At 41.9% G+C, this 25,983-nt stretch overlaps 1 protein-coding gene across 2 annotated transcripts in view; it reads right to left on the bottom strand.

The window, feature by feature from the left end:
- Positions 1-25,983, bottom strand: part of notch2 (notch receptor 2) — a 125,984-nt gene that overhangs the window by 35,736 nt on the left and 64,265 nt on the right. For both annotated transcript variants that reach the window (XM_060932550.1, XM_060932551.1), the window contains exons 3-14: positions 24,476-24,741; positions 23,459-23,800; positions 19,514-19,636; positions 19,109-19,342; positions 11,546-11,701; positions 7,493-7,678; positions 7,262-7,375; positions 6,436-6,549; positions 6,029-6,262; positions 2,554-2,664; positions 1,148-1,340; positions 806-951 (exon numbers count right to left, since the gene is read on the bottom strand). In XM_060932550.1, coding sequence (XP_060788533.1) covers positions 806-951; positions 1,148-1,340; positions 2,554-2,664; positions 6,029-6,262; positions 6,436-6,549; positions 7,262-7,375; positions 7,493-7,678; positions 11,546-11,701; positions 19,109-19,342; positions 19,514-19,636; positions 23,459-23,800; positions 24,476-24,741 — 2,219 coding nt within the window. The remainder of the gene's footprint in view (positions 1-805; positions 952-1,147; positions 1,341-2,553; positions 2,665-6,028; positions 6,263-6,435; positions 6,550-7,261; positions 7,376-7,492; positions 7,679-11,545; positions 11,702-19,108; positions 19,343-19,513; positions 19,637-23,458; positions 23,801-24,475; positions 24,742-25,983) is intronic.

Consider the following 25,983-nt stretch of genomic DNA (forward strand, 5'->3'; position numbering starts at 1 on the left):
GAGAGAGACAGACAGACAGTCAGAAAGAGGCAGAGAGAGACAGAGGCAGAGAGAGAGGGAGAGAGACAGACAGAGGCAGAGAGAAAGAGAGGGAGAGAGATAGTCAGACAGAGGCAGAAAGACAGACAGTCAGAGAGAGGCAGAGAGACAAACAGACAGTCAGACAGAGAGAAAGAGAGAGGGAGGGAGAGAGACAGAAAGACCGAGGCAGAGAGCAAGAGAGAGAGAGACAGAGGCAGAGAGAGAGGGAGACACACACAAAGAGGCAGAGAGAGAGAGAGGGAGACAGACAGAGAGACATACACAGACGCAGAAAGAAAGAAAGACAGAGAGAGAGACACACACAGAGGCAGAGAGACAGAGAGAGAGAGAATGAATGAATGCTTTATAAATGTTTTAACCATCCTTTTTTCATTAGATGAGGATTATAATTCTTTATCTTTGTCACCTCATATGACAAATGAATACCACAGTTAGCTTGGGGCTAATTAACACCGAAAATGCCACAGTCACACTAGTGGAATTTATCTGCATCGTAGCAGCAGTGATCAGGGAAACAAAGAAGTTCAATTACACAAGTTATAATATACATTATACCATAATGCAACTTATTTAACAAAGGGCTGTATGATGGAATTTAAACTTAAACTTATTTATCCATAAAAATTTAGTAATGCATAGAAGAATGAAGTGTCACACTAACACTTGCATTGTTTAATAAACACTTATTCTCTCTCTCTCTATCTCTCTCTCTCTCACACACACACACACACACACACACACACACACACACACACACACTCACCAGTGTAGCCAAACAGGCACTTGCAAGTGTAGCTGTTCACAGCGTCCAGGCAGGTTCCTCCGTACTGACAGGGGTTCGACTCACATTCATTCTTCTCCTGATCGCAGTTCTGACCCTCGTAACCAGGGAAACATACACAGCGATACCTTCACACACACACACACACACACACACACACACACACACACACACACAAAAAAAAGACAAGCAAATGCATACAAATTGAAGTTAAAGTGAAGCTAAAAAATAGGGGTCTCATTTATCAAGCTGTTCGTAAGTCGTCCTCAGGAGAATTTACAGAAGAACTACGGAAGGAACAGAGGGAAAAAAGCAGACTCGTACCCGTTCTGCACCTCCTCGCACTTTCCGTTGCGGCAGGGTTGAGGGGCGCAGTGGTCTGCTCCGGAGTGGCAGAGCAGGCCGTGAGTCCCCGCCGGACACTGACACTGAAACCCGTTTACTTTATCCACACACGTCCCTCCGCTGAGACACGGGTTCGAGCTGCACTCATCTATTTCCACAGTGCACCGCTCACCTGAGAGACACAGGCATGGGATGAAGACAATTATAGAGAGAACACAGTGAGAAGAATGTTGGGCATGGAGGTGGAGTGAGAAGAAGACAAGAAAAGAAGAAGAATCAGAGGAGGATGGAGACAAGTGTGAGAAAGATGGAGAGAGAAAAGGAGAAAAAGGCATAGAGTGAGGAAGTTAAAGAGAAAGAAAGACAGGAAGAGAGATGGAGTGAGAGAGAGATGAAAGAATTGGAAGAATAAGATGAAAAATAAGGGTAGAAGCAGAAAGATTGAGAAAAAAGATAACGGAAAGAATAAAATAAGATAGAGAGCGAAGGCGAGAAAGAAGAGAGGGATGGAGTAAGAGAAATGCAGGAATGGTGAAGTTAAGATGAATGTAGAGAGAAAGAAAAAAGGAAAAGAGTGAGAAAGAGGCATTGAGAGAGGAAGAAAGAGTGAGGAAAAAAGAGAAAGAAGGATATGAAATGAAAGACGATAAAAGCAATGGAGACAGAGGATGGAGGGAGAGACAGAGGAAGAAAGAAACACAGGAATAGGGAGGGTAAGATGAAAGGAGAGCAAAGCAAGTATAAAGTGAAGGAAAATATGAAAAATAAAAATGACAGAAAAAAGACCAAATGAGAAAAAGGAGAAGAAAGGAAAAGAGGAGGAGTGAGAAAGGAAGAAAAGAGTGACAGAGGAAAATGAGTAAAGAGAAAGAAGGTAGAAAGGAAAAAGTAGGAATAAGAAGGATAATATGAAAGGAGAGTGAGGGAAGGATAGAAAAAGAGTAAGAAAAAAGTATGACAAACAAGAAAGAAGAGAGAGAAAAGAAAAAAGAAATGTGGAAAGGATTGAGAAAGAGGCAAAGAGAGGAAAAGAAAGAGTGAGAGACAGAAAAGAGAGGAAGAAAAAGAAATGAAAGGAAGTGACAGAGTCAGGATGGATTGAGAAAAGAAGGAAAAACAAAAGAAGGCTAGAGAGGATAAGTATGGAAAATAAAATGTGAAAAAGAGAGAGAAAGCGAGATAGATAAGGCAGAAAGAGTTAAAGACACTGTGTGTGTGTGTGTGTGTGTGTGTGTGTGTGTGTGTGTGTGTGGTTAAATTACATGTATCACTTACTGTAAGTGTTTATAAATGGAATGACTGGCATGTGTGATATGGATAAAATGTGAGACTGTAAAATATACATGGGTGTGTGTGTGTGTGCATGCATGCACAGGTGTATATACCTGTGTATCCGGGATTGCACACACACTTGTATGTGCTAATTCCGTCATTACACACACCGTGCACACACGGGTTACTGATGCAGTCATCGTAGTTGTTCTCACAGTTCACACCTAATGAGAGATGAAGAGAACATACATCTCACATCAGAAGAAAGACAGACAGGTGGAAAAGACCTGAATAGTTTCAGAGTCCACCCAAACAGACACACACAGCCGTCCCATTAATCCTACACACCTTTCATCATTAATGTCATCATTCATTTTTTAGGCCAATAAAATGGTAGAATATATATACATTTTTTATTTTAAAACATGAGTGTTTTTTTCCTCCTGTTTTATAAAATCAAGTCCCTTCCCACGTGGCGCCGATCTCCGTTTTTGTAGCCCTTGGCCTCTCGCCTATACAGCTAGGGTTACAGTGGGGGCAGCGCTCGAAACTAACGGTGTCCCGATGTCCCGGGGACCATAAAAAATGTCATCGGGACACAAAATTATCATATCTGGGACAATCCCGGGACAATGGAAAAAAATAGATCTAGAAAAAAAGTTCTACATTAATATTATTTACAAAGCCGTAACACATACGTAGACATTCACCTAATTTGTCAATTTTAATTTTAAAACGTTAACAGCGAAAAATACATAGTAGCTACACTTTCGATGCACCTGCATCCGTAGGCTACAGAGCAGCGCATTCTGTTCTAGAATCTTCGGCCGGAGTCCGCATTATATGGACTTGGAATGGAATTGCTACCGCACACGCTGCGCCGACTCTTGCCAGAACAAAAATGCTGAAGTGGTTGAAGCGGACCGACCGCGGGGAAGAAACTGAAAGCCCAGACATAACGTCTCCGGGACCTTCAGGATCCAAAGTGTCATCGCCTGGTCTGCAGGCAACGCTAGCAACTGAATGAACTTAATGAACACTGTTAGACACGTTATAAAATACAACAGGAATGATGTGGATGATATTGACGGAAGATACCGTTCAACAGAATAAGTGAGTTTTCTTGGTGTCTTTCTAGTTCAGAAAGTTTAGTCAGTCAGCAGCACAACTAGGCTCGGACCTGCTGGCACTATGTTGATGTTGCTAACATTTGCGCCCACGTTTCGGCAGCGAAAGTTCATAAAATGGATAACGGAAAGTTCATAAAAATGGATAACGGTAATGGTGAAAATTATAAGTTGGCCTTATAAGTGCCAACAGATATTCAAGGTATAAGTAGATGAAATGAACATAAAAGGGGTCTTATTTTAACTAAAGTGTACTGCAGATGTAGGGAGTTTAAACATTTTCTGAATGAGCTAGTTGGCCCCTTTAAATAAACAGGTATCTATTCATACAGTGAGATCGCCAAAGTTTAATAAACTGAAAATGCAATAACTAATTTTGAAGTAGATGATGTATTGGACATGTGTCGCTTGTGTCTTGTGACTTATTGTAAAAATGATATAAAGGGTTCAAAATCGCATAGTTACAAATATAATAGTAACTTCATATGATAATATTAACCACTGGTTATTTCAGAGAGGAAAAAAATGGGGACACTATTGCTTCCATTCGGGACAATACAACACAGAATTCGGGACCACTGGGGGACACAAAGAAAAAAAGTTAATTTCGAGCCCTGAGTGGGGGGCTAGTCCTCTGGTAACTAGATTAGATTAGATTAGATTAGATATAACTTTATTGATCGTAGGTTCCCTCAGGGAAATTAAGATTCCAGCAGCATCATTACAGGAGAAACAGAGAATAGAAAATAGAGAAAACACTTCTAGATAAATTAAATTAAAGTAAGTATTTACATATACAAATATAAAAAGAATAAGATACGGGGAAGAGAGGAAGGGGCCAGCAGGAGAGATATTGCACATTGTCCAGTATTGCTTATTGTTAGGCTAGGCTACTGCTCCTTCCCATCCTCTGTCCTCCTGTTACCTCCTCCCAGAACATCTGTTTTATTGGTTACTACCTGAATACTGTAAGAGTTTGACTCCCCACTGTATTGCAGCGTGCCTTGCCAGACGGCAGTAAGTACCATTTTTATGATGGCCTTTGGTATGACCCGACCGTGAGTAGATCTCCTGATCAAGAGGCAGACACGCTAACCACTAGGCCAACTTGCTGTGTTTTATAAAATACAGATGTTTAATATTTGTCCATCATTGCTCCATCCATGACCACTTCCTAATTATGTAAAGAATTGTATTAAATGTTACAATACACCTGAATTTGTTAAATAAAAGTGCAATGATATAACTATCCACTAGGGGGCTTTACTGGCTTGCTAAACACAGTTTCCTGAACGACAGTAAGTACACTCATTATGCTTTTTACACAGAGAGAGAGGGAGAGAGAGAGAGAGAGAGAGAGAGAGAGAGAGAGAGAGAGAGCGCACTTTGAGAGCCAAACTTGTTATCACATGAAAGTCTAAGTTCTTTAAAATTTAGTTTAAAAATAATCATCTTTTTTCAACTGAAAACTGATGTGAGGTTTTCAGGTAGCAAGCAATAAAACAGATGTTTTTTTTTTTTTGGGGGGGGGGGAAGAAAATGTTATCACTGGCTATCCTGGACTCCGTAATCAGCAACTAAAAATTTATAATTAATTGTTACATATGATACAGCTTTCTTCTTCTGGAAAGGACGGTAGAAGCAACTTGGTCGTTCAAACCATTTCGTAATGTAATTAGCTCCCTTAATGTTAGCCAGCTGTGCTGTTGTAGTAGCTACACAATAGTTATGTTAGTTACATATGTAGCTAGCTGCATGGACTCTTTTCAAAGAGAAATTAGAGATGGGTCTGGCGTTTCTCAAAACTAACTACGAGTCAAATAATGACGCATCTTTCCTTCGTTCATATCGATAACACCACAATATGTTAGACATTTCCAAAACCGGGAGCAGAAATGACGAATTGTCATGAAGTTTCTAAATGCAACTGGGGACACACATGTACAATACAAGGCACACATGTACTCATAAAATTTATTTATTTATTTATTTGAAAAACCTCTTTTTGTTTTGCTCCACTTTGCACAACAGTATCTATAATTCACTGCTGAACTTCTTCTTAGACACGCCCTTCATGTTATCCACAACAAGTAGTGCAAGAGTCGACTGCTTGGCATTTTAATGTACACTGTTCACCATATATGGCATTTTGGGGGCGTGTCTTTATTCAAACGAGTGTGGCCGGGCATGAATGTGTGGGATTTAACTTCCAGTATGTAGAGAAAATACCATTTTTTTCTTAAGCACAAATTCCGAACACGTTTTTGATAAATGAGATAAGTGGCGTGTAACAGATCAGAGGATAGAAAGTACAGAAAGCTGATAAAATATAATCTTGCTTGTGACTAGTTTGAGCTAGTCACAAGATGTGACTATCTTAAGAATGACAAGAATGTGAAACAAATGCATCATATATGCAAATTATTCTTAGAGTGACATGGAATGCGTGTGTGTGTCTTACCAGAGGTTCCGGGCAGGCACTGGCACTGGTACTCGTTGACACGGTCGACACAGCGCCCTCCGTTCTGGCACGGGTTGCTCTGACACTCGTTAATCTGCTCGCTGCAGATCTGACCCATGTACCCCGGGTCACACTCGCACGTGAACATAGCAATGCCGTCCTTACACTTTCCATAGTGACAGCGCTTTGGGTAACAGTCGTCGATGTTCTCTGAACACAGGGGACCTGTGAAACCTAGAGAGCGGGTTAAAAGAATCAATCTATCAGTTCTCGGTGTGTGTGTGTGTGTGTGTGTGTGTGTGTGTGTGTGTGTGAGAGAGAGAGAGAGAGAGAGAGAGAGAGAAAGAGAGATGTGGTACAGCTGTTCTATATGGCTGCAGTGGAGGATATGTGGATCATGCCGCTACCTTCTGCACACTCGCACTCATAGCCGTTGCGCTGGTCGATGCACCTGGCCCCGTTGTGGCATGGTGTACTTGCACACTCATCGATTTCTATCTGGCACGTCTCTCCTGTGAAGCCTGATGAAGGGAAACACACACACACACACACACACACACTTACTTAAAGAACTTCACACAAATCACTTATACCAATACCAACAGTCTAAGTAAACATGACTTCAATATAAAGCATTGAAAGCGCATGTGTGATTGTGCAAGTGTGTGTGTATGTGTTTCTGTACCTAACTAAAAAAAACGCCAAAGAATATAAACAAGTCAGTTACAAATGTACACATTCATTTCTGATACAAATAGATATGAATAGAAGAATTATTTGCAAGAAACATTTACAAAGAGGAAAAACAAAGATGGATGAAGGGATTTTACTTAGAATGGACCTCATTCATTAAAGTGGATATGAATGGATTTATTCATTAATCATTTGTACACAAAGAAACTTGGTATTCATTAAAAAATCCCGTTAAAGACAGAAAAAATTTCGTATCCTACTCGTGCTCCTGAGTTTGTGGAAATTTTCAGACTGTTTGTTGAAATTCTGGGATATCAATTCAATGTGTTGGAATATCAAGGAAGGATACAAATAAAATATGAACCGAGATCGACTATGAACTCGAGCTGAGGTTGAGGAACCAAAGAAACCTTCCTGGTTTAGACCATGCCTACTTTGGGTTTTAACAGAATACAGACACGGATATTTTGAACACTAAACAGATAGAGATGGTGTCATTGTATTAAACTGTAATGTTAAGTGTGTGTGTGTGTGTCTCACCCTGAGGACACTCGCAGACGAAGCGGCTGACCTGATCCCGACACTTTCCGTTGTTGAGGCAGGGTGAACTACGGCACTCATCCACTTCAGTCTCACAGTGTACTCCTTCAAAACCTGCCAGAACACACACACACACGTAGACAGGGAGAGGTGAGTGTTTAAAATAACAAGCAATTATATTTTGTATTATGCATCCAATTAATTGTGTGTGCGCACGCACGTGTTTCTCACCTGGCATGCAGATGCAGGTATAATCGCCAATCTGGTCCAGACAGGTGGCTTCGTTCCTGCAGGGGTTTGAGCCGCACTCGTTCACATCCTGCTCACACCGGGGTCCCGTGTACCCACGTGCACAATTACAAGTGAATGAGCCTGCCGTGTTCTCGCACGTGCCGCCATGCTCACATGGGTTCGGCCCTGTTAAGAGACATGTGAGAGACGATCAATCAACAATAACAATGAATGAATGAATGAATGAATGAATCAATCAATCAATCAAATCAAACAACTTGGTCAGGGTGAAAGGTTTCTTTTACTTTTGTATAAAACTTTTTAAAGCATTTTAAAAGTGTGATTAACACATTAGAATTTCAACATTTACCTGTACTGGAATTTAATTAATCCTCTAAATAAATAGTCAACGATTGCCATTATGAAGCGGAGTCACAGTGACCGCCCCAGAGTTGATTATTTTCTTATAACGTCATGTTCTGAGGCATTTTATTCCTCCTACACCACAGCAAATTTTCAGTGATTATCCATTTTTATTTTTTAAAGAACAATATGTGATACTTTTATCCATTTCTAGTTACTCTTAATGTTATGGAAAGTCCATGAAACAAATGAGCTCCTGTCCTCACTTGCATTATGTTACAGGTATAAACAGCTATAAAAAGTTGCTCTGTCACCAGACGCTCTTTTTTTTTCCCTCTCAGGAATAAAAATTTGCAGCTTTACCGCTGACTGTTACAAAGCGGTGACGCTGGAGACTCATCTCATCTCGTTATCTCTAACCACTTTATCCTCTTCTACAGGGTCGCAGGCAAGCTGGAGCCTATCCCAGCTGACTACGGGCGAGAGGCGGGGTACACCCTGGACAAGTCGCCAGGTCATCACAGGGCTGACACATAGACACAGACAACCATTCACACTCACATTCACACCTACGCTCAATTTAGAGTCACCAGTTAACCTAACCTGCATGTCTTTGGACTGTGGGGGAAACCGGAGCACCCAGGGGGAAACCCACGCGGACACGGGGAGAACATGCAAACTCCGCACAGAAAGGCCCTCGCCGGCCACGGGGCTCGAACCCGGACCTTCTTGCTGTGAGGCAACAGCGCTAACCACTACACCACTGTGCCGCCCCTCACTGGAAACTCCTTCCATAAATTTTAACTAAACGTCTCCTTCCAAAAAACTTCACCATAACTATTAAACACTTTTTTTTTTTAATGAATGATCTGTTACCAGGTGGCACGCTGGTGTAGTGGTTAGCGCTGTCGCCTCACAGCAAGAAGGTCCGGGTTCGAGTCCCGTGGCCGGCAAGGGCCTTTCTGTGCGGAGTTTGCATGTTCTCCCCGTGTCCGCATGGGTTTCCTCCGGGTGCTCCGGTTTCCCCCACAGTCCAAAGACATGCAGGTTAGGTTAACTGGTGACTCTAAATTGAGCGTAGGTGTGAATGTGAGTGTGAATGGTTGTCTGTGTCTGTGTCAGCCCTGTGATGACCTGGCGACTTGTCCAGGGTGTACCCCGCCTTTTGCCCGTAGTCAGCTGGGATAGGCTCCAGCTTGCCTGCGACCCTGTAGAACAGGATAAAGCGGCTAGAGATAATGAGATGAGATCTGTTACCATAGAAACGATAACATCTTAGAACAAGTGTATGCTGCACTACTGTCAAAACTGCTGTTATAGAAAATTAATCAACTGTGTCAGCGGGGGCATGGCCTAGCATCAGTTTGTGAATGGAAGGCGGGGCCAGGGAAGGTGAGTGGCAAAGTCAATGCACCTGTTGTCGATTAATGTTTTGTGTGTGTGTGTTTGTTGCAGTGACAGTGGAGGACAGAAAAGGAGGGAGAGAGAAGAGATCTCCTAGACCAGAACACAACTGTGTGTGTGTGCATGTATCTGTGTGTGACTAAAACAAATGTTAAAGCTGAAAAGCAACACAAGCAACATAATCCAAAATAAAAGGGTGTGTGAACGTCATCTCTAGCCTGCCATGCTTCTGTACTCCATCCACATCAGGGACTTCTTACATCAACCTATCAGAATTCAGTATTCAAACAGAGCTTTGGGATAAATCTCTATCATTTCTCTTTTCAGATATTTAAAGTGCTGATGACACGAACATGACTCTATGCAATTTCTTAAATAAACTATACAACATGGCAAACATGTTAGATTTCTGTTATAATTACGTGAAAAGAAGCTGTTGTTACACAAATATCCAACTTTTAATTGCACAGCGCAAGAAAACTGGGTCCGTGGCTCGCGGCCATGTTGTGACGTCAGCGGGAGAACACGCTGCGGTTCACTGGCTGTTCTACTCTGGTTCTACTCAATGGAAATGGCGCATGAAAACGCCGGTGAACTCTCTAGTGCTAGCTCTTCCTCTTCTGGGAGTCTAGAATTGTGTTGATCTCTTCCGAATAGAATCTATGATAGCCTACCCTCTTTACCCTTTGCCTCTCGTTGCTAGGCGGCAGTTACATGAAAGCCGCAAGCTTTCACAAGCAAATACATGACTGATATCACGCCGACTTTATGATTACATTTATGATTATCATGTAGAATCTATAGCTCTACGTACCTTTATCTTATGTCGTTTCACAACACATGTTCTGACAGGAGGACTGTCTTTGGATCCGGCATAGCTACTAGTAGACCCCCTCCGGAATACTGGCAGTGTTGCCAGATTGGGAGGAATCCTGCCCAGAATGGGCGGTTTCAAGTGTATTTTGGTGGGTTTTGAACATATTTTGGGCTGGAAAACGTCAGCAGTATCTGGCAACAGATACTGCTGACGTTTTCCAGCCCAAAATATGTTCAAAACCCACCAAAATGCACTTGAAACCGCTCAACTGGGCGGGAAACCTCCCAATCTGGCAACACTGTGTAGGCACTGCTGATGGTAGTAACGCACGTTTGTGCTGAACTGAACACCCAAGAGATTCTTTTAAGCTGGGAAGGGTGTCAAAACAATCCAAATCGAAGTGTTCAGAGCACAGGACGGATGTTGGTGAGGGCTCCCACTTGTCACGAGTGCGCCTGACTTGCTTCACCCACTTCGCATGCAGCTCGGGATCTCTGGGAAACTTGAATAAACTTACCCCATCCTTGTAGGTTTTGGAGCAAAAGCCGGCAACACAACGCGAAGGCATAATAACTAATATATATATATATATATATATATATATATATATATATATATATATATATATAATAATGTATAATAATAATAATAATGACAAACTGAACACCTGTCGCATCAACAACAAACTGGTAAGTTAGGAGGAAGGTTCTTTCGCTGACGTCATATAGCCCCTCCTCCTCTTTCGTCTCCTGGGTGCTGCAGCCCTGTCAAATTTGCCCAAATAGCTGCGTTTTTTATCATAACTTGTAAAATAGGCGCCTTCGTGAATTAATATATGGATCATCGGGAATTACTTTTTATGTTATAAAAGATCGCCAAAGATGTCAAAAACGTGTCATCAGCACTTTAAGTTCTTTTTTGTCCTCATGCAAAAACTAGGCTTTGATAAAACTTTGTTATAACCATCACATCAGCCCTTTATGTGTGTGTGTGTGTGTGTGTGTGTGTGTGTGTGTGTGTGTGTGTGCGCTCACAGTCAGGTATTTTAAATGTGAACAGCTCTCAGCCTTTATCAGTTCATTTTTAGTGACTGTCATAAACAGGATGGTTTTTTTTCCTTAGTTCAGGGAAACACGTTGAAATTCTTGCATGTGAAACTTGCACACACGCTGCAGATGATTTATTATTCCTTAAATGGAAAGCAATGTGCTACATGAAGCATTTATCTCTCCTACATCTGACTGCAAGGGGTTCATAGGGAGGTCAAAAGATATCTCAATATGCACATGGCATAAAGTTTGAAGATGACTTAGATGCTGATTAGTAGTGAAAGAGAGAAAGAGAGAGAGAGATAGAGAGAGAGATATGGAGATAACAGGAAGGACAAAGTTTAAAATAAATTAATAATGAGAAAAGTGACAGGTTGAAGGTGTGCGACAAAAAGATACAACGAAACACACTGATCTCACCGATGGTGCATTCGTTGACATCGTCATTGCAGGTGTTGCCTTTGTATCCATTCGGACAGTTGCAGTTGAATTTGCCATTCACAGGATTGGTATCGCACTGAGAGCCCGCCCTGCACGGGTTACTAATGCACGCATCATCAATGTGACACAGCAAACCTGTATGAGGAAATAAAACACACACACACAAAGCACAGTCATGGCACAGTCACAGTACAGTGTGAAGTCACTCAGTCCTATCAGTGAGAACTTCGATTAGAGAATGAGTCCAAGCAGGCCTCATTACGCCACAGGTTAGAGCCATGAAGGGGACCCCCAGTACCAGCCTTGCACAAGAACTTGAATGGGACAGTCTGGCCACTAGGAGGCACTATCATTCCATGGTGATAATGTACAAGCTGGTACCAGTACACCTGCAGTCACTCATCCCCTCAACAAGAGGCGAACAGAGAACGACTCGACTTCAGCTCCGCAACACAGCTCATCTTCACGTACCCCGCTGTAGAACAAAGTTGTACAGGTCCACCTTCATTCCACATGTATCAACTCTTTGGAATCAACTTCCACAGAGACTGAAGGACGCTAACAACATAAACACCTTCAAGAGGATGGGCAAGGATTACCTCTTGACTCCAAGGCAACACCAGGCGTACAGACGACAGGGTATCCGGCATTACAACGTCCTTGCTGCCAGACTAAGAATGGACTGGAGCCCATTAAACGCCACCTTGCACGTAATGAAGATAAAAGACAAAGCGTGTTCCTGTGGTTCGTCCTCTGAAACTGTCGCCCACTATCTGCTACACTGTCCGCTCTACAACAACCAGCGTGAAGTCTTAGCCGCCACTGTTGAACAGTTCACACAAGATCGTCTGACCAAATCAGTTCTACTACAGGGGCTACCGGGCTGTGATAACTGTACAAACAAACAAGTATTTCAGGCACTTGAGACTTACATTTCCTCTACAAAACGATTTGATGTTTCTTCCAGTTAAACCACCCCAGACCTCTCTTTATGTCTCAAACCAACTTCTAATTTGAACACCTGTTATTCAAAGTTCTGAGCTCAGATTAATTATGACCGCTGACCTCCCAAGGGTCTAAAATTGTATTAAGTCTATGTTACTTATTGTGAACAGGGTTTTTTCTAGAAAAATTTAGTATGAGGGCGCTCACCATGGCGAGGGAGCGAAGCGGGGGGGGGGGGAGATGGTGCCGGTTGTCCCCCCCCGCCGTGCAAAGCCTTTGAAGAATGCTCCAATGGGACATTCTGAGGCTATCTGAGAGGGAAATTGTAACAAATTGTCTGTCAACATTGAAAAAAAAAGAAGTAATCTTCTTCTGCCCCGGACAGTCTTTGGCTTTCTTCCGCTTCGTGCCGCGGGATGACATCTTTAAATGCCCAAGTGTCAACAAAAACAACTCGCGAACTACTTCTGTCAAAAGCTCCCGCGCCGGTGGGTGAAAGGTCATTCAGTCTCGAGAAATCTCGCTCTACAAGTCAGCTGATCTTGTATGTAACCCATGTCAAATCTCGCGAGAGCAGCCGCGACAAGTAAACAACTAAACAACATGGCGCCTCAGTCTGGAAAACGCCAATTCGGATTGTTTTTGCACCGTCTGGCGGTGTATCTACTATGATTGGAATATTTTTGGAGCAATTATAACGTATTTGATGATCAGACACATTGTCACGTAGTGTTGCTGGGATGTTTTCACGGAGTCGGTAAGGGGGCGCACGCCGAGAGTAAGAGGGCGCAGCGCCTCTGTTCCCCCGTTTAGACGAAAGCCTGGTGAATATTGGGTTATGATGTCTATGTCTTTCTATGTTATCTATTGTGAAGTTTGGTTCCATAAGTATGTTTGATATGTGGTTTTTTTTTTAAATGTACTATTGTGTTACTTTGAAATTGGAACTCTGAGTGTAAGCAAGTTCTTCTTAAAGTACAAGTTAAGTTAATGTTGACCCGATGTATGTTTATGGCACCCGAAATCAGCGTCGCTGCCTGGGCTGTCCATTGTATTGTACTGTTGCAATTCAATAAAAGAAAAGGTTAGAGTCGTAATGTCATACATCAATTCTGCAAAATCATGTTCTCGCTGTCTGATAAAGCAACGAATTCCAGCCCAAAGTTCATGAAAGTCTTCTGTGAAAGTTCCAACACATACAGCGCCCTCCACAATTATTGGCACCCCTGGTTAAGATGTGTTAAAAGCCTTAAAATAAATTCAATTTTTATTGCAGAAGTATAATCTCACACTGAAAACTGTAGAAAAATGTAACCCTTAACTCAAGCGTATAAAAAAAATCCCTGACTAAGAAATAATTATTTTTCATAAAATCACCTGTTCCACAATTATTGGCACCCATAACAATTCCTAAAAAGTAAATGTAATTGAAGCATTTCTGTCATTTCTACTGTAGTTTATAAGGTTGATCAGAGTATCTAGGAACCTTTAATTAGTAATTCATCACATCCTGTTTCCCTGGGGTATAAATATGATGTGACGCAGAGGCCTATTTCTTTTATCCACTCTTCAACATGGGAAAGACAAGAGAACGCACCATTCAAGTAAGGCAGATGTGTGTTGACCTTCATACCTCAGGCAATGGCTACAAGAAAATAGCCACTCGCCTACACCTGCCCATATCTACAGTCAGAGGAATCATCAAGAAGTTTAAAACAACTGGAGCAGTGGCAAACAAGCCTGGACGAGGATGCAAGTTTATCTTGCCACCACACACAGCGAGGAGGATGGTAAGAGAAGTAAAAAGTTCTCCAAAGCTCACTGTTAGAGAATTGCATCAAAGAGTAGCATCTTGGGGTCACAAAGTCTCCATAACAACCATCAGGCGCTATCTACATGCCAACAAGCTGTTTGGGAGGCATGCACGGGAAAAGCCTTTTCTCACTTACAAGCATAAACGTAAACGTCTGGAGTTCACTAAGCGGTACTGGGACTTCAACTGGGACCGTGTGCTTTGCTTTGGTAAGATGAGACCAAGATAGAGCTTTTTGGCAACAAACACTCTAATACATCACAAAAGATGAGTATGCGGAAAAGCACCTCATGCCCACTGTGAAGTATGGGGGAGGATCGGTGATGCTGTGGGCCTGTTTCTCTTCCAAAGGCCCCGGGAACCTTGTTAGGGTGCATGGCATCATGAACTCTTTGAAATACCAGGACATTTTAAATCAAAATCTGGTGGCCTCTGCCCGAAAGCTGAAGATGGGTCGTCATTGGGTCTTTCAGCAAGATAATGACCCTAAACATGTGGCCAAATCTACACAAAAATGGTTCACCAGACACAAAATCAAGCTCCTCCCATGGCCATCTCAGTCCCCAGACCTCAACCCAATTGAAAATCTGTGGGGTGAGCTGAAGAGGAGAGTGCATAGGAGAGGACCCAGGACTCTGGATGATTTAGAGAGATTGTGCAAAGAGGAATGGTCGAAGATCCCTCTCTCTGTATTCTCCCATCTTGTGAAATGTTGTAGGAGAAGATTAAGTGCTGTCTTGTTGTCAAAAGGGAGTTGTACAAAGTATTAACATCAGGGGTGCCAATAATTGCGGCACACGTGATTTCATGTAAAAGAATGATTTCTTAATGTGGGATTTTTTTCCCACTGAATAAATGCACTTGAATTAAAGGTTGGATTTTTGTCTTTTTTCGCATTGTTGTCCTATATTATTTAAAAAAAAAAAGAATTTATTAGAAGCCTAAGAACATATCTTAACGAGGGGTGCCAATAATTGTGGAGGGCGCTGTAACTGTGACCTCACAGAAACTCGAAACACTCTGCAAAAGGCAATCTTTTTTCCCGCGTAATCAAGTAAAAAGTTCAGAAAAGGGAATAGTGTGCAGGAAGAAGCAGAACCACAAACGCTCCCATGTTTGTTGCTAACAACCTACTGCTACTGTACAAGACCCACCTCCAGTGAGCGGGGCATAAGGCAGATTCTACCATAACAGAGGCCAGTTAAGTCCCATCTCCTTAAATTGCTGAATTGATTATTTTGATCATTCTATTAAGTTTTTCTAGTAGCATTTGGGGTCTTGGACATTCACAGTAAATTTTAGGACAGTAGTCCTGGTAACTGACATGACAGACATGCTAAATGACAATAGAAACACATCGGTTTCCATCATCAAAATCTGACAGACAAACTAACGTCTACCATCATATTCTGACAGACACTCTAGATGACAATAGCAACAAAACTGTTTCTTACATTATTAATCTGACAAATTTAGTAATAATATTAAATACCTCATCACTAGAACCAAATAATAAAATAAAATATTGAAATAAAAAAGATAAAATTTATTTTCAAAATTGAAATATCAACAATAATTGTCAGAACAGTAACGATAGACACGACTGTGTCACTTTCGCGGGGAAATAACACATTGAAATGGCCTGTCGGCTGAAAGGGTCGCAAGTGGCTCCGATTTATCTCAACTTACGATAGTTTTCCTCCAGAAACATTTAAATATGAATGCACAAATATATTCTCAATGTTTCTATCGTCAAAAATTTCTATCGTCAGGATAGCTGACTGAAAATCTTACCTTGATTTATTTGATGAAATCTAGCTGTCAGAACTCCAAGTCTTGCCCGGAATTAAATGTCTGCTGTCACAAAAATCATGCGCAGTAGAATTTCTTCCTTGCGTCAGTCAACATGTGCGTGGTGAGGGCTTGAATTTTGCTATCATCAGGTGCATTTGACTGACAGACTGACGATAGCATTTTTTAAAAATAACTGTGGGCTTCTCTCGTGAACAAAATAGTTTTTTTGCTGTTAATCTATTTCAACTCTATCTGTTGACACCCAAAAATTATAAAGCCTGCTTCCACACGATAACTACCAAAGATCCATAATGGCCGAGTCTATCGTCAGGTCATCTGACAGAAATTCACTGACGATAGCAACAGGGATAATGAAAGGGATTTTTAAAATGGGAGTTATGTCTGTCAGATATGTCAAAGAAATATAACTTTATTCTTTAAAAATCTTTTATTGATATACTCGGTGTATTTTTAAATGACGTGCTGTTTTAGAAGACCAAATACCATATTTTCAATCTTGAAAATATTACCTCACTGAAAAAAGGACAAGAAAAATTTCTTATTTTGTGGGCAAGTGGTTAATGGATCCAGTTACGGTAGAATCTGCCATATATGGTCTCAGAGAGCATTTCACTGGATGATCATGATTGAATTCACAATCAAAATATTTTCCCTGAAGTCACAAAATATAAAATCTAACTATGTAGCTCTCTAAAACTTTTTTTTTTGCTTTTGTCCCCTCCCCCTCATATCACACTAAGGGACAAGTACAAAAAGCTCTGAAACACCAATTTTGAGTTACTTTAATTTATATATCTTGATAAGATAATATTCACATTCAGTTTACAGCCACTTTATTAGGAACACCCATACATACACCTGCTGTTTTTATGCAGTTCTGTAATCAGCATCTCATCTCATCTCATTATCTGTAGCCGCTTTATCCTGTTCTACAGGGTCGCAGGCAAGCTGGAGCCTATCCCAGCTGACTATGGGCGAAAGGCGGGGTACACCCTGGACAAGTCGCCAGGTCATCACAGGGCTGACACATAGACACAGACAACCATTCACACTCACACCTACGGTCAATTTAGAGTCACCAGTTAACCTAACCTGCATGTCTTTGGACTGTGGGGAAAACCGGAGCACCCGGAGGAAACCCACACGGACACGGGGGGAACATGCAAACTCCGCACAGAAAGGCCCTCGCCGGCCACGGAGCTCGAACCTGGACCTTCTTGCTGTGAGGCAACAGCGCTAACCACTACATCACCGTGCCGCCCCTGTAATCAGCATGATGCATCAAATCATGTAGATACAAATTAAGAGCTTCAGTTAATGTTCACAATGTTCAAACATCAGAATGGGAAAAATTGTGAGCTCACAGTGAAGTATGACTTTCTTTCACTGTGGTATGGGTGTTGGTTTGAGCCAGATGGACTGGTGGTTCGAGTATTTCAGAAACTGCTGATCTCCTGGGGTTTTCACACACAACAGTCTCTAGAGTTTACACAGAATGGTGCAAAAAACAAAAAACATCGAGTGAGTGGGCGACAATTCTGTGGGTCGAAACAAACGCCTTGTTGATACGAGAGGGTCAGAGGGAAATGGACAGATTTGAGGTGGTTCAAGGTTTTTTTACCAGGAAGGATACAGTAACTCATTATCACTCTTTACAACCGTGGTGAGCAGAAAAGCATCTCAGCATGCAACAGCAGAAGACCACATTGGGTTCCACTCCTGTGCACAATAGGAATCTTAGAATCAAGAACAAGTTCCTATTAAAGTGGCTGGTGAATGTGCATCCTTAGATTGCCTGTATGGGCGTTTTGCTCCTGCTAGTGCAACAGTCTAACACTAAAGCAGGATACACTTCTCCATCATAATAAAACACATGGGATGTCAGAATAAAAGCAGCAACAAGTCAGTGTGTCGAAAACAACTGAAGGAAATGTAGCACAAAAGGCTTGTGGGAAGAAGGACGGCGTTTTCATTTATACACGTATGTATTTCAAATATTACTTTAAACAGCTAGCTCGCATGAGCAGAGAGGATTTCTAATTTATTGAATGTTTATAATCCTCACTGTGAACACAAGGCAAGATTGCTAAGCCATGAGCAATGACTATGTATGTGTGTGGTGGTCTGGGAAAACCCATCAGATGTCACCAGAAACAACTAAACATGACGTTTTCCTTTGAGCAAAATCCACCAAAAATACATTTTGGCATCTCTACTTTAGGAAAAGATAAATAAAATTTACCAAAATGACACGGCTATTTTCTTACCCCGCCTTTTCACTTTTCACGGACTTCACTCATGACAAACGCCTTTAACCTTCGGTAGGAAATGTCCAAATTTGACCATGCGCAGGATTTTCCCAGGCCGCCACACATTTCAGCATGCCTCTTCAGGTACGACAAACACACGTAAAACACACCCATGTCTACAAGTCAAAATCACCCGCCCTTTCTTCACACCACATTCTTGTACTGTATGATAGCAGCTGAGAAAGAAAAAATGCGGATAAACAAAACGCAATAATGAGGAAACGGGCACGTCACACCGGAGAACTTGAAGAAATCACGCTCGGATTGTTTGACAGAGCGTCTGAGTGATTCGGTCTCGACCTGCTTCTGAGTGAAGCCTCGTGAGAAAGTGATTCATCTCTGAATCAACTCAAACACAGGAGTCATGCAGAGTTGTAGTGCTGCTGTGTGTTCTGGAAATTTGGACCACCGGGAAAAGAGAAAATATGAGACGCAAAATGTTTTAAAGTGATTATTTACCTAATCATTCATTGCTCGCCAGGTCTCCATGCTTGAGTGATTTTTTTGCGATTTCTACAAAAACTTGGTTTGTTTGAGTTTTACATCATCGCTGTATTTCTGAGTAATGAATGAAGAATTTTAAGAAAAAGGTTTGTGATGATGTGTGAACTGAACCAAAAGAATCAATCTGATTCGAATTCAGACCCTGAGGAGCCTCACCAGTTTTGCCGAAGGGGCAGCTGCAGAAGAAGGACGCAACCCGGTCGAGGCAGGTGGAGCCGGCTGAGCACGGTCCAGCAGCGCAGTCATCAATGTTCTCCGAGCAGTCCAGGCCGCTCCAGCCGTTCACGCACACGCAGTTGTAGCCACCAGGCGTGTTGCTGCACGTACCACCGTTCTGACAGGTGTTGGGCTGCAGGCGACACTCGTCCACGTCATCTGTGCAAAACTGGCCTGAAGGAATATTTTAAAAAAGAAGAAGAAAGGCCTTAACAAGACGCAGATCATGAATCTATCAATCATCTGCTCTGTCAGTAACTCACACACAACTGTGTTCCTTTCCTTCCCTCCTTTTACTCACACACACACTAAATGGAAAAGAATACAACTCCAACAGGGTCGTACCGGTCCACTCGGGCGGACACTGGCAGTTGTAGGTGTTCACTCCGTCCATGCAGGTTCCTCTGTTCTGACACTGATGATCCGGACAGTCATCGATGTTCACCTCGCAGTTGGTGCCGTTAAAACCTGATTGCAGACACAGATAAAGGAAAGGAAACAAGCATTAATTTATTACAGAAATAAATCACATCAAACCCAAATCCTGTAACTGACACCTACATTTTAGCAGTATTATTATCACATCATCCTCTCTCTCTTTCTGACAAGCAGATCCTAATCATAAACACACTTTATTAAACTCTCATACTCTCTCTGGCATGGTTTTTCCCACAGCTTGGGTTCTTGGCCTCGGGGGAGACACCGGTCACGGCTTGCTGCCTCGTTGTGCCAAAGCACTCACCTTTAAACTTGAAACTTGGGAGAGAAATTTCTGTGTTTGAACTCCAAACACACAAGTGACACGCTCAGCACCGAGATCGAAGGAGAAGGAACGGGGGTTAGGATGTGTGCACTAATACTACTACTACTACTAATAATAATAATACCGGAGAGCAAACAAAAAAAAAAAATATGCAGGACCTTCTTCATACTCTGGGTCAGTTTACACACCAACAAACGGAAACGAGAAAACAAAATGCAAAAATAAAAACACACTAAAGCTGGATTATACTACTACTACTACTACTAAATAAAGCAATAATAATAATAATTATTATTATTTTTATTTTATTAGTATCCTTTTGCATTTCTTTCCCTTTCTTTTTTCCTCTCTCTCTTAGGAGTGGGGTTTTATTATTATTATTATTGTTGTTACTACTACTACTACTAAACAATTATTTGCTCAAGGTGAAGTGAATATCGGTGAATAATATAATCGAGACGAAGTTGAGGTTATTATTCACTGATATTCACTGAGCCTGAGGTGGATAATTGTTTTAGTATAAATACGCAGGTGACTATTTTAAAAAAATTTATTGCATTTAAAAAATATTTATTTTAGTCTTCAAAAGCGGCATGCGAATTTAATCACGGCACGGCGCAGAACTGTGTCACATAAAATACTTTGTTTTGAAATGGATAAAATAAATCACAATTCCACCTTACCTTTGAATAGTTTTAGACCAAACTTCGTAGCATCTTTAGTGCTTTTAGGAACAGCATTTTCTTTCACAATTTGTAATTCTTCCTCACTTACAGTGACGAAGCCATCGGCTGCCATTTTGCCACGTTGCTCGAGGTGATTATCAAGAAATAGCCTGAATTTCTCGACCAATCAGCACATGCGATTTCCTATCATTCTTCCGTATTTAAACTAACATAGTTTACTTTTTTTATCTCATCTTTTTTTTCTCTTACTCTTGCAGGAACAGCTTTGATATTACGACGTTAAATGTGTTAAAAGAAGCTGGCAAACCGTATCGAGTTCAATAGTGTCACAATTTAAGGTAGCGTTTTATTGACGCTATTTGTTCATCACCTGTAAAAAACATGGAAATGTAACAACTAAATTGCATTTCCTCTGCAGAAACTGCTGGAGTGTGCTTGCTCAAATGAAGCCACATTCTCTCACATTCTATAAAATACATACAAGAACTGACATGCACAAAAATACCTTACTGAACCCTCCAAATGGCTTTTAAGTCATTACCCCTAAAACACCCCCGTCAGAATGGTCACAATGGGCTGCTCCACAAAGAACCCAGGACACCCCTCTATTTCCCCCCAGTGGAACAGTCCATCTGTTTCCCCAAACGAGACACGGAAGAGCGTTTTGAATGCCTGGTGAGTGAATTGCTACCAGAGTTGTAATAATAAAAGTTTTAACCAATAAATGCAGTTTTTAACAGCTAGTGTGGATTATTTTACTTTTTGAGACTAGACAAAGATTATACAGATGAAGAATGTAGCGACAGGACAGGACAGCAGTGATTTAAAAATGCCGGCAAATGGCTGCCTGCATGCTCTGTCAGTGTCACGGCTCAGCCCGTCACACTCTTTCACAGCATTCTGAAGGGAGATTTAATCTCCTCTCCACCCTTTTATACGTTTTTCAATTTAATTCAGAGGTTTTACAGGGTTTAAAACATGGATTTTGGCTGTAAAATCGCAGTTTTAATTTTGTTTTTTTCTGCTGCACATGCTCTAACGTCTAGAGTGGGGGAGCTCCTTATGACGTCATCACTCCCATTCATTTCAGTGGCACGAAATTTTACGGAAAAACGGGAATACCGGACGAACGACAAGGGGTAGTGCAACCATTTGAACAAGCACACCATTCCAGATCAGGCCCTACGTTTCAGCGTTGGAACGGTGTCTCTATCTCAAAAGCCCTAGGAGGAGTAGTGGATCCAAAAAACGGGTGAAAACGAATAATAATAATAATAATAATAATAATAAAACTTAAGAAGAACAATAGTGTGCTTTTTCAAGCACTCTAATTAATTACAGATCCTTGAAAATGAGGAAAAGTAAGGAATCATTCTGAAGACAGTTTTGCAGATATAGAACACAAACGCTCTTTCCTCATATCAGTAACAGTGACAACAAATCACTGCCTGGAGGACGCTCTGGACTCTTGCAGTGGTGCTTTTGTGGCTGGGGACTGCAGTTAACTTGCTGACTTTAGCACTGCAGTTGACTTGCTGACTTTAGGACTGCAGTTGACTTGCTGACTTTAGGACTGCAGCTGACTTGCTGACTTTAGGACTGCAGTTGACTTGCTGACTTTAGCACTGCAGTTGACTTGCTGACTTTAGGACTGCAGTTGACTTGCTGACTTTAGCACTACAGTTGACTTGCTGACTTTAGGACTGCAGCTGACTTGCTGACTTTAGGACTGCAGTTGACTTGCTGACTTTAGCACTGCAGTTGACTTGCTGACTTTAGCACTGCAGTTGACTTGCTGACTTTAGGACTGCAGCTGACTTGCTGACTTTAGGACTGCAGTTGACTTGCTGACTTTAGGACTGCAGTTGACTTGCTGACTTTAGGACTGCAGCTGACTTGCTAACTTTAGGACTGCAGTTGACTTGCTGACTTTAGGACTGCAGTTGACTTGCTGACTTTAGGACTGCAGCTGACTTGCCGACTTTGGAACTGTGGTTGTCGTGAACGGTTTTGCGCTCGGGTTTCCGTCAGTGGGGGGTTTATAGCATCAACGAAGCTGACTTTATGTTAGGACTGTTAATGTTATAGTCATGTTGTCTGTTGTTGCCTGGATGAGGATGGGTTCCCTTTTGAGTCTGGTTCCTCTCGAGGTTTCTTCCTCATGTCGTCTGAGGGAGTTTTTCCTTGCCACCGTCGCCACAGACGTGCTCGTTGGGGATAGATTAGGGATAAAATTAGCTCATGTTTTAAGTCGTTCAAATTCTGTAAAGCTGCTTTGCGACAATGTTTATTGTTAAAAGCGCTGTACAAATAAACTTGACTTGACTGCTAAAAATGCTAGCATCCTACATTTAGCCTTTTTTTTTTTTTTTGGTCGAACTGTAACAATGCTGTAATTTAAACACCCACAGAAACCTTCCTGGAATCTCTGAGACTGGTTCTTAGAGCTCAGCTGCATATTAAAGAAAGTACCATGCAGCCTGACTGTGAACAATACTGAATTTTTAGAAATAATGTCAATAATCTAAGTATCACTGTGAATGAATGCGTTTCAGGGATTGTTTAGCTGCAGATTGTTTATTTGAGTCTCACTCATTTTAATTCTGCCTTTAAAACAAGATTAAAACTTTAAACCGAAGCACAACACAAAGCACACAAAGCTCTAGCTTTCAAGCGACTTGGTCTTTGTGTACACTGTCCCAATCGATCACAGGAATGCTCACAAGAAACCCGAATCTGTTAGCAGGCTATCAAGCCTTTGTTCATTTCTGTTTCCTGGTGTCACGTGTTATTGATTTTGGACTGTTTTTAACCTGTCTAACACCCCCCACCCCAGCCCACCTGGAAGACAGTGGCACCAGTAGCTGGTGTCGGACGTCGGTCTGCAGGTTCCTCCGTTCATGCAGGGAGATGGAGAACAGGGGATGTACAGCTTTTCACATTTGGAGCCCGTAAACCCAGCAGCGCAGTTGCAACGGTATGAGCCAGGGACGTTCATGCACATGCCACCATTACGGCACAGCGATGGATCCTGCGCGCACTCGTCCACGTCGTTCTGGCAGAGGTACCCGTCGTATCCAGAAAGGCACGTGCAGGAAAACTTTCCATCAGGAAGAGATGTGCAGGTTCCACTGTTGGAGCATGGAGAGGAGACGCAGCTGTCCACTAGTTCACACCGCGTACCTAGGACAGAGACAACACACACACGCATTAAGATTTCTACAATTTAACGAAATTTTCTGAAAATTTTAGTGCTTAAATATGGCAAAAAAAAATAGACAAGATATCCACAGTGCACAATAAAAACTAAATTTAAGACACTGGCAAAAATTCACACTACAAAGAATTAATAACACTGAAAATTAAAAAGTCATATGGGGAAAAAATTTATGTATTTAAGTTTTGAACTATTCATTTTCAATGTCCCGTTTAAATACATCATGTAGTGTTTGCCTTATGACTTGGCCATTTTGTTTTTAATGTTTATTTATAATAAAATGATTTATTTATAATAGGAGGATCAAACAGTTAGAACAGAATGACAGAGGACAGACAGAGGTTACAAGACTGAGAGAAGGATGAAAAGAGAGAGAGAAAGACAGAGAAAGAGAGGATGACAGACATAAGGACAGGCATAAAGACAAAGAGAAAGAAAGAGCATGACAGACAGGAGGACAGGCAGAGAAACAGAAGGACAAAGATAGAAAAACAGACAGAGGGACAGAAAGACAGACAGAGGGACAGATAGAGAGAGACAGAAGAACAGAGAGACAAAAGGACAGACAGAGGGACAGAAACATAAGGAGAGAGAAAGAGAGACAGACATAAGGACAGACAGAGAGAAGGAGTATATGATACCTGTCCATCCAGTAGCACACTGGCAGGTGTACTGGTCATGGGGCAGGAGGGAGCAGGTGCCCCCATTGCTGCAGGGGTTCATGGGGTAACATGCCGAGTCGATCTGCTCTTCGCAGCGGCGGCCAGAGAACCCGAGCTGACACGCACACACAGGGTTACCAGGCGGGCTGCTGCTCGCCATCCTACAACTCCCTCCATTCAGACAGTAATCCGGCTGGCACAAGTCCTTATGGTGGCAGTACTCGCCCAGGTAACCCAGAAGACACCTACACACACACACACACACACACACACACACAAATCTTATTAATTGTACTGTATTTTTTTTTCTGTAGAGTATTAGCACAGTGTAAGCAGCTGTGTGTGTGTGTGTGTGTGTGTGTGTGTGTGTGTGTGTGTGTGTGTGTACCACACCAAATTAAATGAAATAAACATGTAAGAAATACAGAAACGGACACTGATGCTAATTCAGCACGAATCCAGAACACAGAGCGCAGGAATAAAAACATGTCAGGGGTCAAAACTTGTGTGTGTGTGTGTGTGTGTGTGTGTGTGTGTGTGTGTGTGTGTGTGTGTGTGTAAACCAGTCTGTCTGCAGGTACTCCTGAAGTGTGTCAAAATCTGTATTATACACATGGTGCATTTCTGAGCCATTATGTACGTACATGCCGAGAGAGAGTGAGAGAGAGAGAGAGAGAGAGAGAGAGAGAGATGTGTGTGTGTGTGTGTTCCTGTAAGTTCACAGCAGTACGTGGATCTGCATTGCGTTAGTACACTGCAGACCTTCCAGAGTATGACACGAAAAAGAGAAATTACAGCATTGCAAAACAGCACTGGCGAAACACTGCTACTCCATTTCTCCCTCTCCCTCAATCCTCCAATCTTCTGTCTCTCCATTTCTATTTGTCTTTCACTCTGTGTATTCCTGTTCCTGATCATTCCTAACTCTTATCCCACTCCTTTTATTCAGTTACCTATCTTCCTCCCAATCCCTCCACTTACTTGGGATTATTTCATTAATTCTCACTGCTCTGTCATTCTCTCTATCTATCTATCTCTCTCTCACACACACACACACACACACACACACACACACACACACACACACACAAAATCATCTCTCTCCACACATCCAGCACCATTTCTCTCTCTCCCCATCCATCACTCTCTCACACCCATCATGCTACATCCCTCACGATATATCTCCCTCACTCATTTCTTTCTTGTCCCTCTGTCTCTCTCTTGCAGTCTTTCTCAGTATGTCCCCCTCTCTACCTCACTCATCTCTTACTTCTCTCACTCGGAGACAGTGATGGACACTAATTTTCTCCCTGTCCTTTCTGTCTCTCTTTTTGTCCTTCTCTCATTTTCTTAAAAATCAACAATAATTATTTACCCACATTTGTAAATGGTGGAATGAAATATAATAGCCTAGTAACTAAAATATTCATGATCCATGGATTAATATTTCTAAGATGCTGAAAGTGTCGATTGAGCAAGTAAAGAGA

The sequence above is a fragment of the Neoarius graeffei genome, chromosome 10 (genome assembly GCF_027579695.1).
Source record: "Neoarius graeffei isolate fNeoGra1 chromosome 10, fNeoGra1.pri, whole genome shotgun sequence".
Classification (NCBI taxonomy): domain Eukaryota; kingdom Metazoa; phylum Chordata; class Actinopteri; order Siluriformes; family Ariidae; genus Neoarius; species Neoarius graeffei.